Raw genomic sequence first — 12449 nt, 5'->3', positions numbered from 1 at the left:
CCAAGCTCTTGGATACATTAAACAGATTGGTGGTTGCAATAAGTGGAGGGTGGGTAGGGGTGGAAGAAATGGGTGAATTGTTATTTACTTATTTCTTTATCTTTATTTATTTTAGTTTATATAAATTGAATAAACATTTTTTTAAACTGGCAAATATAAACAGGAGCGTATACTTGATCTCTCATTCCAGATTCAGTTGAAAATAGCCATCCTGGGGCCATTGCTAAGGCACAGAAAGGGCACAGAAATTTAGACATCTACCCAGTTTTCACTCCCTGAGACATAGTGGGGGTCTTGGCTAATAGGGCCGTGAATATTCAGTGAAGGACAATAGTTTATCACACACACAAAGAATTATAATTTAGCTATAGGGAGGGGCGCCTCTGATTATTCACCGAGAGCCTGCCCAGTGAGGAGGTTGTACCAGAAAGCGATCATTCACCACCCACCCCAGCACTGCTGCTAGCCCATGGCCTCCGAGTCTTTGCTGGTGGGTCTGTCCCCAAATGCAAAGATACCATGATGCAAACTGGAGCTGCAAATGTCGTAAAAGATGCAGCTTGTCTCGAAGGCCATGGGTGGCATGGAGAGCTTCTCTTCCTGTGTGGGAAGCAGCATATGAGGCTGGACAAGGCTGGTCGCTTAGAGATAAGAGGAAGTGGGTTTCTCCCAGTCTTGGCTCAGTCATACGAGTGACCATGCTGGTCAGGCCACTTGGCCCAGCACACACTACAGGTAGAGAAGGAACCTGGGAACCCTGGGAGTTGAATCAAAGCAGAACAGCCCCATGAAAGGTCCAGCCAACAGAAGGCAGCCCAGACTGAACGCTGCGGTCACCTCCCTGTTACCTGATGGGCTAACCACCCGGGAGCCACACGTGACAATGACGAGCGGGGGCTCTATGGCAGATGCCTGCCAGGTCTCCACGTAAGCATGGTGGCTGCTTAGAAAAGGAAGAAGAACATGGACTTTGGAGTCACATGGACCTGGGTCTGAATCCTCTCCTGGCTGCGTGGCCTCAGGCAGGCCATTTAATCACTCTGAGCCCCAGTTGCCTGTCTAAAAACGCGGGGGCTGGTCTTTCCCTGCAGGGTTTGCAGGACCACGCCTCTCGTGTTGAGTCAACATCGGCTCAGGTGTTGGCAGAGCAGCTGGCCTCCCCTGACTTCCGCTGTGAACCAGGCCATCCTTCATTCACTTCCCAGGAAGTGAGCCTCTGAGCCAGCCAGACCCAGCTGGACCTGCAGTCTACCTCCCAAGGTCAGGAACTGCCCAGGTTGGGTCATTCCTGTGTCTGAGGACATACATCCAGGCCCCAGCTGGGGCTGGGTCCGCTGCCCAGGTGACCACCTAGAGGTTGGTCTCTCCCCCGGGCAGCTTCCCTTCATTTCTATCAATGCCTTTTCCTCCACTGCTTCCTGAATGGGTCATCAGGTAGGATCTTCAACCTTTTTGTACCCTGATCAGATTAATTCCTCTAAATCTGGAAAGTATTCACAATTTTCGGTCACTAATTCCAGCAACTAATAGATACTAAGAACACAGATATCTCTAACTTTATATCTATACCTGTATCTGTATCTGCATCTGTATCTATATGCTTTTTTTTGAGTTGATAAATTTTTGTTACCTTGTGTGATTTTTTTTTTTTGCAATTGAAGTATAGTTAATTTACAGTGTCATGTTAGTTTTAGGTGCATCTATGTGTTTTTAAGTGACAACCCTCCAGAGGAAAAATTCTATAAAGGAAAGGACATTATTTGGTCAACTGACAAAACTGGAATATGAATGGTAAACCAGACAAAAGTATTGCATCAGTGTTCAATTTACTGGAGTTGGTAACTAAATCATGGCTATAGAAACCCTCTTCTTAGAAAATACTCCCTAAAGTATTTAGGGATAAATGAGGTAAGCAACTTTCCCTCAAATGGTTCAGAAAGAAACTATGCACATAAGTTTATATACATTATTACAGATAATCATACAGTCATTTATACACACAGGCAATGTTGTACACACACACACAGGAGACAGAGAGGGGGAGAGAAAGCAAACAAACGATAAAACGGGGTAAAATGTTAATAATATGAGAATCTGGCAAAAGGGCATTAAGTGTTCTTCCGGCTCTTTTCATTTCTGCGACTTTTCTATACATTGGAAATGATTTCAAAATAAAGGTTAAAATTTTAAAAAAGCCCCCACACCTCAACTTAGGTTTTGGAAACCTACGTTATTTGTTTTGGGATTTTCCATTTTAAGTCCTACCTTTCCAGGTTCGTGTGGAGGCAGGGACAGCTAAGGCAGGGACACGATAGTATGTGAACACGTCTCTAACTGATTCTCCTTCAACTTGGGAACACGTGAGGTCACACGGAATTCCATGCCAGTGGCGGGGAGATAGATGCGTGTGCACACATACCCCCAGTGCATATATGCATCTGTCTCTCCGTTTCTCTGTGGACTGATTTAAACTTTGGGATGCAGACCCAATGCCCACAAGGGTCAAGCTAGTATGTGAGTGAGTGAAACAGGCCAGGCGTAAGAAGAGTCAACTACTAGAAATACAATAAAACTTTCTTGATTTTTACTGGGCTATGGGGAAACATAAAATGTCATACAAACGGGTATGATAACTGCAAATGATATTTCCGAGTCAAAGTGGGAAAAAACGGAAAACCAGATATATTTAATAACTCATTTTCTCATCTTGCAACCCCTCGGGCCTAGAGGATTCTAGGCTTCCAGCCCACGGGATCCTGCAGGAGTGTGTTCCATCACGTCGCGATGTGGAGTACAGAATCCCACTGGGAGTCCTTCAACTGGGAGCAGTACTCAGTTTTACTCAGTTTCATAATGGAAAAGAGCTGTTCACAAATGTAGGTACTCCCGAACATGGAGAGGATCTTGGCACAGTGGGTTTTGTACTTGGGATAGCTGCTCCAGAGGTATTTATAGAATTCTGGTATTCCAACCTTGTCGTATTTGGTTTTCAGGACCGTGTTGCACTGCAGATCAATCACCTCCATCTGGAGCGCTTCCTGCACGCTCTCGATCTTCACGGAGAAAGGGGAGCTGAACAGGGTCAGTTCGCTTTCGTAGAGTTTGAAATCGGACAGCCTTTTCTGGAATTCCGTCTTCAGCTCCACGATTTTGGGAATGTAGCTCAGCCCATCGCTTTCGTTTCTGGAAACCGATTTCAGGGTGGGAAAGTGGGCCAGGTTATTCCTGGCCAAGTGAGTCTCCCAGAGGCACAGTTTAGCCAAGAACGCCCGAATCAAGTCGTACATCTGTGTCACGATTTGGGAATGCCCTTGGAGAGAGATGTTCAACGTGTTCAGATGCATAGTCATGTCCACCAAGAAGGCCAAGTCTTTGATCCAATCTTGAGAGCTCAGCTGAGGCAGGGGCTTGCCTCTGGAAGACATGAAGGAGTCAATTTCTTCCAACGATTCAAAGAACCTCTTCAGCACCAGCCCGCGGCTGAGCCACTTAATCTCCGTGTAGTACAGAAGGCTGCCGTATTGGCTGTCCAGCTCATAGAGCAAAGTCGTGAACTCGCTGTGGTTCAGTCCGCGGGAGCAGATCCAGTTCACGGCATTAACTACCACGCTCATGATGTGGTCCATCTTTAACTTTTGAGCACAGAGCGATTCCGGGTGAATAATGCAACAAACGGACTTCAGATCTGAGCCCTTGCAAGCCATCGCCACCTTGGACTTGAGTTTTGTGACCAGCCCGTTGTTGGCATCTACCATCGCAGGAGTGCCAGTTGAGGCCACACTTACTAATTTCGACCAGTCGATATTAAACTTTTTAAGACTTTTCTCAACACGCAAAAAGATCTCATTTCCAGATTTTGTCCCCGTCATGGGCACCGTATCCAAAAGTTCTTCCGATACATCAAAATTCTCATCAACGCCCCGGATGAATATGGCCAACTGGGTGGTGTTATTTATATCTGTGATCTCGTCGATGGCAATAGAATAGGCCACAAACGATCTGAGTTTTTCACGTAATTTCTCCCATAAGTTCCCAGCCACGTCTTCTATGGGCTGGACGGCAGGGTTTTCCCTTGGACTCACATTTGCAAACACTCGTTTTTGCTCGGGACACACGGTGTCTGATGACCCTAAGAGATACTTTCTGAGCCCTTTCTTCAGCTCCTGGAGCTTCTCGTCGCGCATCTTCTCTGTGTACTGGTCATAGTGCCTGCTGTGGTTGGTTTGATAATGGCGTCTCAGGTTGTATTCTTTGGACACGGACATGCTCTGTTTGCATATTAAACACGTAGGGATATTCTGCACCTCCACGAAGAAATACGCTCTCTCCCACTTTTCTTGAAATACACGGCCCTCTTGGTCTATCTTTCTTTTTCCCACTTTTGATAGAAACATGGAGACAAGAAACAGTTCAGTTTTCTCTTAAATCGACTGTTAGTCTAACACCAGCAAGAGCATGATGACAAATGCAAGGGATAAGGTGGTGGTCGGGGGGCGGGGGGGCCGTGGTTGACTGGAGAGCACCCCAGCCCTGCAGAGGTGTGGGGTGAGGACGGGGGACACTCAGGGCAAGCAAACTACTGCCAGAGCGAGCATGGCCCTGGCCTGCCCGGATCTTCAGGTTGCTAAACAAAACCTGGAAATGGACTTTTATGAAAAAGTCCCCGGTTTTTCAACGTTGGCCACTAATTCCCTTTTTTAAAAGGTAGATGAGCCAAGGGGCTTCCCTGGTGGCACAGTGGTTAAGAATCCGCCTGCCAATGCAGGGGACATGGGTTCGAGTCCTGGTCCGGGAGGATCCCACATGCCGTGGAGCAACTGAGCCCGCGTGCCACAACTACTGAAGCCCGTGTGCCTAGAGCTCATGCTCCGTAACAAGAGAAGCCACCACACCGCAACAAAGAGTAGCCCCCGCTCGCTGCAACTAGAGAAAGCCCGTGCGTAGTAACGCAGACCCGATGCGGCCATAAATAAATAAATAAATAAATAAATAAATAAATAAATAAATAAATAAATAAATAAATAAATAAATAAATAAATAAATAAATAAATAAATAAATAAATAAATAAATAAATAAATAAATAAATAAATAAATAAATAAATAAATAAATAAATAAATAAATAAATAAATAAATAAATAAATAAATAAATAAATAAATAAATAAATAAATAAATAAATAAATAAATAAATAAATAAATAAATAAATAAATAAATAAATAAATAAATAAATAAATAAATAAATAAATAAATAAATAAATAAATAAATAAATAAATAAATAAATAAATAAATAAATAAATGAAATTAAAAGGTAGATGAGCCAGAAGAAAGACATCTTTGGTGAGGTTCAACAAGTGGCTATGCTTGCCCATCTGGTTTAAATGAGAATGATTTGAAAGTGTATCTGCATTTTAACATATATTTTTTCATCTGATTTTCAAGAGAACTTTGAAATAACGGAGAAGGGAATGAGCACAGAAGACATATGATTTAACTGCTGTGAGCCCCAAAAGACACCGGTGACAGCCACAGACCCTCACAGAACTTACTTGTTTTCAGTGTAAAGAAATGGGCCACGATGCAGGTGAGTTTTACTTTGAGAGAACATAGGTATAAAAATTCACTTTAAGAAAATGTAGGCAGAGACAAGCAGTCAATTTAGTGGCTGCCTGGGGCTGGGGGTGGGAATGGGAAATGACCAGAAATGGGTAGGAGGAATCTTTCAGGTGGAGGGATGGAAATGTTCTAATATTAGATTGTGGTGATAGTTGCACAACTCTGTAGATACACTAAAAATCACTGGATTGTGTACAGTTTGCACAAGTGAATTCTACGGTATGTAAATTTATGCCACAATAAAGCTATTAAAAACGTAAAAAGCTATTTAACAACCAGAGTAGTTTAGGAATAAGAATTGTGCATTTTAAAAGAACACTTTAGTTTCCAAATTTAAATGAGGAGATTTCCCTAGATGACTCTTGGGAACATCGTTACATGTTATGCTTTTTTTTCTTTCTATAGGTACTTTATTTTTTTAGAATTTTATTGAAATATACTTATTTACAATGTTGTGTTAGTTTCAGGTGTACAGCAAAGCGATTCAGTTATATATACATATGCATATATATAAAAATATCTATATATATATTCTCTTGTAGATTCTTTTCCATTATAGGTTATTGCAAGATGAATATAGTTCCCTGTCCTATACAGGAGGTCCTTGTTGGTTACGCCTTCTGCTTTAATACCCAATAGGATTTTGACTTGCTTGCAAGGACTTTAGGGGAGACATTAAAAATATTTAACAAGCAGAGTTGGACATTGCCCATTCAGAACAGAAGTCAACTGGAGGGGGTTCTGGGAGCCCTGCTGTGCCAGGCCCTGTTGGTTCTGAACTGTGGGGAGGTCAGGGGTGGCCAGGCAGGTACTATTTACCAAATACGGTAGAGTAGTAGTTCAGTATTATGATATGAGCTGCCCCCCCACCCCAACCCCATAAAGGACTCTTGAATAAGAATGCGGTATATTATCACACACAGCAAGCTCCATCAAATTGTTATATGAGAAAAAAATGCCTGGCTAATAAAACTCGAGCAACAGAATTAAAGGGCTTTAAAAGAAGCAGGAAGAACAAAATGCACATAAAGAGCGGCATGCTTTGCTCTTTCTGGTGGTGAGTGTCCACTGAGACAGCCCACGTGGCACAGCAGGGGCTAGGACCATCTTCTCTCCCCCAGGATACTCACCATTGCTGAGTTCAAGGCCAGGAAGTGGTCTGAAGAGAAAGAGACATTGGTGAGTGCAACAGAGGTCACTTTTCCTCTCTTGTCCCTTTAGTTCTATTTGACAAACTTTTGTGAGTGTCAGTGCGAGGCTAAACTAAAACAGGCTGCCCACGATCACCAAGAAACGGGAGCGAGGACACACAGCTCCCAGAAGCAGAACACGATGAACTGAGTGTGACAGGTAGCATGACATGGCACTTGACTGCAGGGACCCACGGCCCACGTCCTGGGGTGAGAATCCCTGCACCCCCCAGCTTCTCCACCTCGAGCAAGTTACGACGTGCAGCTCACTCTCCTGACCCGGCAGGGGACTCTCACGTACCTGATGACTGTGAATTTGATAAATTCTGCGGCATCCAAGATCCTTCTCATGGAGCTGATTTCCAGGTAGCCAGGGGCTTTGAATACCACCCCCGGGGGCATGCCGTCGATGACCACACAGCCAGGGTTGAAGGTGATCTTCCTGTAGGGAACTTTCACAGGGAAATCCACTCCAATTGCTTCACCTGTGATGATACAAAGAGTGTAAAACCAGTTGTGTGTCACGTGCTTTTCCCAAACCGTGCTTTATCTTTAATGTCAAGATTTTAAAATTGATCGCATCAAGTAACGACATTGGTGATCAGCCATTACTTTATTTTCCGGCCATGCTGGGGTGTATGAATAATTTTATTGACTTTGAAATTGGTAACAGGTAGTGTAGCAGACTGTTTCTCTACCCATGAAATAGGCATTATCATAGTATCTACCTGAAAAGGGTTTTGTGAGGATTAAATGATTCATCACCTGTCAAACACTAAAAACAATACTCAGCTATGGTAAAAAGTCAGTAAGTGAAAGATAGCTATTATAATTATTTAAAAAATATTTTAAATTGAGATATAATTGACATAACATTGTATTAGTTTTGGGTGTACAACATAATGATTTGATAAAGAGAGCTATTTAAAAAAATTTTTTTATTGAAGTAGAGTTGATTTACAATGTCGTGTTAATTTCTGCTGTACAGCAAAGTGATTCAGTTATACATATATATACATTCTTTTTGTAATATTCTTTTCCAGTATGGTTTATCATAGGATATTGAATATAATTCTCTGTGCTATACAGCAGGACCTTGTTTATCCATTCTATATATAAAAGCTCACATCTGCGAACCCCAAACTCCCACTCCATCATTCCCCCAACCCCCTCCCCCTTGGCAACCATCAGTCTGTTCTCTATGTCCGTAATTCTGTTTCTGTTTTGTAGATAGGTTCATTTGTGTCATATTTTAGATTCCACATAAGTGATATCATATAGTATTTGTCTTTCTCACTTACTTCACTTAGTATGATAATCTCTAGCATCCATATTGCTGCAAATGGCATTATTTCATTCTTTTTTATGGCTGAGTAGTATTCCATTATATATATATATATATATATATATATATACCACATCTTCTTTATCCATTCATCTGTCGATGGGCATTTACATTGTTTCCATGTCTTGGCTATTGTGAATAGTGGTGGTGCTATGAATATAGGGGTGCATGTATCTTTTTGAATTATAGTTTTATCTGGATATTTGCCCAGGAGTGGGATTGCACGATCATATGGTAGTTCTATTTTTAGTTTTCTAAGGAACCCCCATACTGTCCTCCATAGTGGCTGCACCAACTTACATTCCCACCAACAATGTAGGAAGGTTCCCTTTTCTCCACACCCTCTCCAGCATTTATTATTTGTAGACTTTTTAATGATGGCCATTCTGAATGGTGTGAGGTGGTTCCTCACTGTGGTTTTGATTTGCATTTCTCTAATAATTAGCAATGTTGAGCATCTTTTCATGTGCCTATTGGCCAAAAGATAGCTATTATTATTATGAAATTAGTGTTTCCATGTAAAAGTTCTTCTTCAGTAAAAATACACACTAATTTTGATCACAGCTCCTTCACAGAAAGATCAATTTCTTAGATAATCAATTAGAAGGAAATATTTCAAATATATAAAATTTGGTTATGTAACAATATAAAAACGTACCAAATTTTCGGCTAAAGAGGTCATTGACTTGTTCTCTTAGTTGTTTTATTTTTTCAATGCTTGATAATCTTTCCTTCTCATTATCTAAAAAAATTAAAAAAACAAGCAAACCAGGTTTATTCATGTATTTGCTCCCCCGAAAAGCTGTTGGAGGTAACACCTGTTAGCACATGTGAAAGCACTTTACCTGGCTTATCATTCAGTTTAGTTTTAGCAATAATTAAGCGTTTTAGAAATTTGTAAATTTAAGGCATTATAGATGACAGAGAATTTTCCAAATTATAACCCTATGTAAATATAAGACATACTACTCTAGAGAACATTTTCGATATCATGCAAGATAAAGATGTCCACTTTCACCCCTACTCTTCAACATTATAATAGAGATCCTAGACAGTGCAATATAGCAAGTAAAATGAATAAGATGTATGTACTAGGATTGGAGGGGAAATTTTTTTAATACTTGAAATTTTTATTCTATTTAATTTTGAATAACTAAAAGCAATTATGTGGTTCAAAATTCAAATGATATAAAATAGTGCATCATGAAATGTCTCCCTTCCATCCCCATCTTAGCTCTCAAGTTTCCTTCTTTGGAGGATCTATGCTATTAGATTCTTTTGTATCTCTCCAGATATGTTTTATATACACCTATTCAGAAAAGAAGATTAACTGATGGGCAGCAAATACATTTCACCTCTGTGGCCAATTCCAATCCAGTGGTAGCCAGTGCTTGGAGTTGGCTGCCCTAGGGGGTATTTTCCAGGTAATGCACCAGGGCAGGGCTGTGAGAAGCAATATATCTGATAAACAATGTACGATATAGCAAGATATTCAGTGTGTGGCAATTGGCAGCATATTTTATATTCCTGAATTGTCTTTCCTTAGTTGACAGGGTGAACTTAGCAAAAAAATAGCTCCAAGAGACTAACCCATGTCACAAAGTGGTTAAAATATAACAAAATGAAAAACATAATCTAAATTATGATAAAGTCAGATAGAATTCCATACCTGGAATCGTCACCTGAACGATGTTAAGATCTTCAACACCTGCTGCAGAATTTGTAATACTGGATGAATTGGTGTTACCTTAAACAGAAATTGAAATTTAGAACTTATAGAAAATTAGGCTACTTCTCCTCTAAAACTATCAAATTGCCACTTTGATCAGAAGGCCAGACTAGGGAATTCCCTGGCGGTCCAGTGACTAGGACTTGGCACTTTCACTGCCAGGTCCTGGGTTCAATCCCTGGTTGGGGAGCTAAGATTCTGCAAGCCAGGAGGTGTGGCCAAAAAAAAAAAAGAAGGCCAGGCTAAATTTTTAAAACTCCAGAGAACATTTAGCTGTAGAATAACAAGCTGGCTTGGCAATAATTGATGTTTGAGTCTCTGTAGTTTAATGTCGATGTCAAAGGAGAAAGGGCACCATGGCTTTTATTTAGTTCATAGCCCCGGATACTTCAGTCAGTCTAATTTGATTTAAAAAGAAGGGTGTTTAAAAATATATTTCCTGGGACTTCCCTGGCAGTCGAGTGGTTAAGACTCTAAGCTCCCAGTGCAGGGGGCATGGGTTGGATCCCTGGTCAGGGAACTAAGATCCTGCATGCCACTCAGCCAAAAAAAAAAAAAAAAAAATGAAAAAAGAAAAAAATTTTTCCTTTGTTGTTATTCTCAGTTTAAAGGTTGGGGGTAGGAAAGAAGACATACGAATGTGTCCAAGAGGACACTTAGGAAGCAAATGTCCTATGAGAAATGAGGTAACAGACAGTCAAGGAAAGGCTCAGATGGGGTTAAATAGTAAAAGCACAGTTGACGTTACCATGATTTCTGGTCAAATGATACACACACTTAAGTTCTATATGAGAAATGTAAATGAGCCTGTCTAGCCCTTTCTGAGGGACTCAAAGTTCAATCCCTGTGTTCTGTGAAAGATCAACCATTTGGGTGTTTGAGATTCTGCATCTGAAGAGCAAGACCTCAAAGGGACACGAGGAGACACCATCATTCCTCCCCTCTCCCCTCCCCCTTTCAGTTTCCCCCTCCCCACTTCATTCCCCTCCTTCAGGCTTCATTCTTTCCTCATTGGACCAAGCACCAGTTTGGCCCTACTCTGGCCAGGGCTAATTTGCACAGCCTAATTCTGTTGTCTGATAAGCCTAGAGCACTGGATACCTGATGGGAATATGGGCTGCTCTGGTCATAGGTACACACCCATTGAGTTCAATCTCTTCCCTTTCAGAAAAAATGAAAACTGTACTTAGCCGTGTGAATGTGGCGAGGTTTTTGGCAACCAACCTTCAATTTTCACCTCAGCTTCAGGGTCCTCACTCATTTCTGAAGGGACAAGCTGAGTAGAATCTTAAAAAAAAAAATTTCTAAAATGACATTCATTGTTTACGTATTCTCATGTTCCAACATTTTACTCCTCCTATACCCCAAAAGTCGCTTATCCTGGCATTTTAAATACATTTTATATTTACTAAACATAGAGGTATAAACATAAAGGTAACTTTAATTTTAAAAAAGATAATAGGGTAATAAAGGATAATCTTATAAGGGATAAGAGGAGATAAGAAACTTTCAGATATTATCAAATAATATGAAGTTACCCGCAGTAATGGACACAGAATATCCTTCTATTTGAGCTAATGGAATACATGTGGTCATAGTGCTTCTGGTTGTCATCGGGAATTACTAGGATTTAAAAAAAGATATTTGCTCCTTTCTTATCCTACCAGCAGCCCCCAGGTGATTCATGGTCTATTATTACATGGACGCATGTAATGTACATGACATATACATGCTCAGTGAAATAAGCCAGTCACAAAAAAGCAAATATCATATGATTTCACTTATACGAGGTACCTAAAGTACCTAATTGAGTTTTCTGGTGGATAAGAACTATGACATATACATTAAGTTCTACATATAGACAAAAGCCTGGCTAGCTTACCTCGCCTAACTCTAGCTCATTTTAGAAAGATTTGTCAAATCTTACATTAATTGTAAGCAAAAGAAGAAAGACTAGAATGCAAAACTGTTTTGATATTGTACTGTCGTTACGTAGGATGTAACCTTTGGGGGAAAACAGGTGAAAGTACATTGGACTGCTCTGTAGTATTCTTTCAGCTTCTTGTGAATCTATAATTATTTTAAAATAAAAAGGTTTTAGGGAGTTCCCTGGTGGCCTCGTGGTTAGAATTCTGGGCTCTCACTGCCGTGGCCTGGGGTTCAATCTCTGGTTGAGGAACTGAGATCCCACAGGCTGTGCAGTGTGGCCCCTCCCTGCCCCAGATAAATAAATAAAGAATTAAAAAATAAAAGGACTGACATAAAATAAAAAGGTTTTAAAAATCAAACAAATTCAGCTCTGTTGTAAATGGGCTTCCCACAATGTCATGATAATAAAAAATCTGTTTAGAAATGAACTATTTCGAGGGCCAACATCCCATGAAATCTTTCTGATTCTAATTCGGCACCAGTTCTACAACTGACTCCTACACAGGCCTTCTTCTTTCCAAATATTGTACTATCCACCCATTTAAAAAATGACCGGGCTTCCGTGGTGGCGTAGTGGTTGAGAGTCCGCCTGCCGATGCAGGGGACACGGGTTCGTGCCCCGGTCCGGGAAGATCCCACAT

General features: G+C 41.0%; 1 protein-coding gene across 2 annotated transcripts in view; it reads right to left on the bottom strand.

Moving 5' to 3' along the window:
* Positions 1-2570: 2570 nt before the first annotated feature.
* Positions 2571-12449, bottom strand: part of LOC102986969 (general transcription factor II-I repeat domain-containing protein 2) — a 57206-nt gene continuing 47327 nt past the window's right edge. For both annotated transcript variants that reach the window (XM_028499383.2, XM_024125955.3), the window contains 6 exons: positions 11104-11166; positions 9820-9897; positions 8809-8892; positions 7107-7290; positions 6746-6774; positions 2571-4378 (listed from right to left, as the gene is read on the bottom strand). In XM_028499383.2, coding sequence (XP_028355184.1) covers positions 2775-4378; positions 6746-6774; positions 7107-7290; positions 8809-8892; positions 9820-9897; positions 11104-11166 — 2042 coding nt within the window. In that variant the 3' untranslated portion in view covers positions 2571-2774. The remainder of the gene's footprint in view (positions 4379-6745; positions 6775-7106; positions 7291-8808; positions 8893-9819; positions 9898-11103; positions 11167-12449) is intronic.

This window comes from Physeter macrocephalus, chromosome 14 (assembly GCF_002837175.3).
Source record: "Physeter macrocephalus isolate SW-GA chromosome 14, ASM283717v5, whole genome shotgun sequence".
Taxonomy (NCBI): Eukaryota; Metazoa; Chordata; class Mammalia; order Artiodactyla; family Physeteridae; genus Physeter; species Physeter macrocephalus.
Note: the sequence above shows the minus strand (reverse complement) of the source record. Positions and strands in the feature narration are given on the sequence as shown.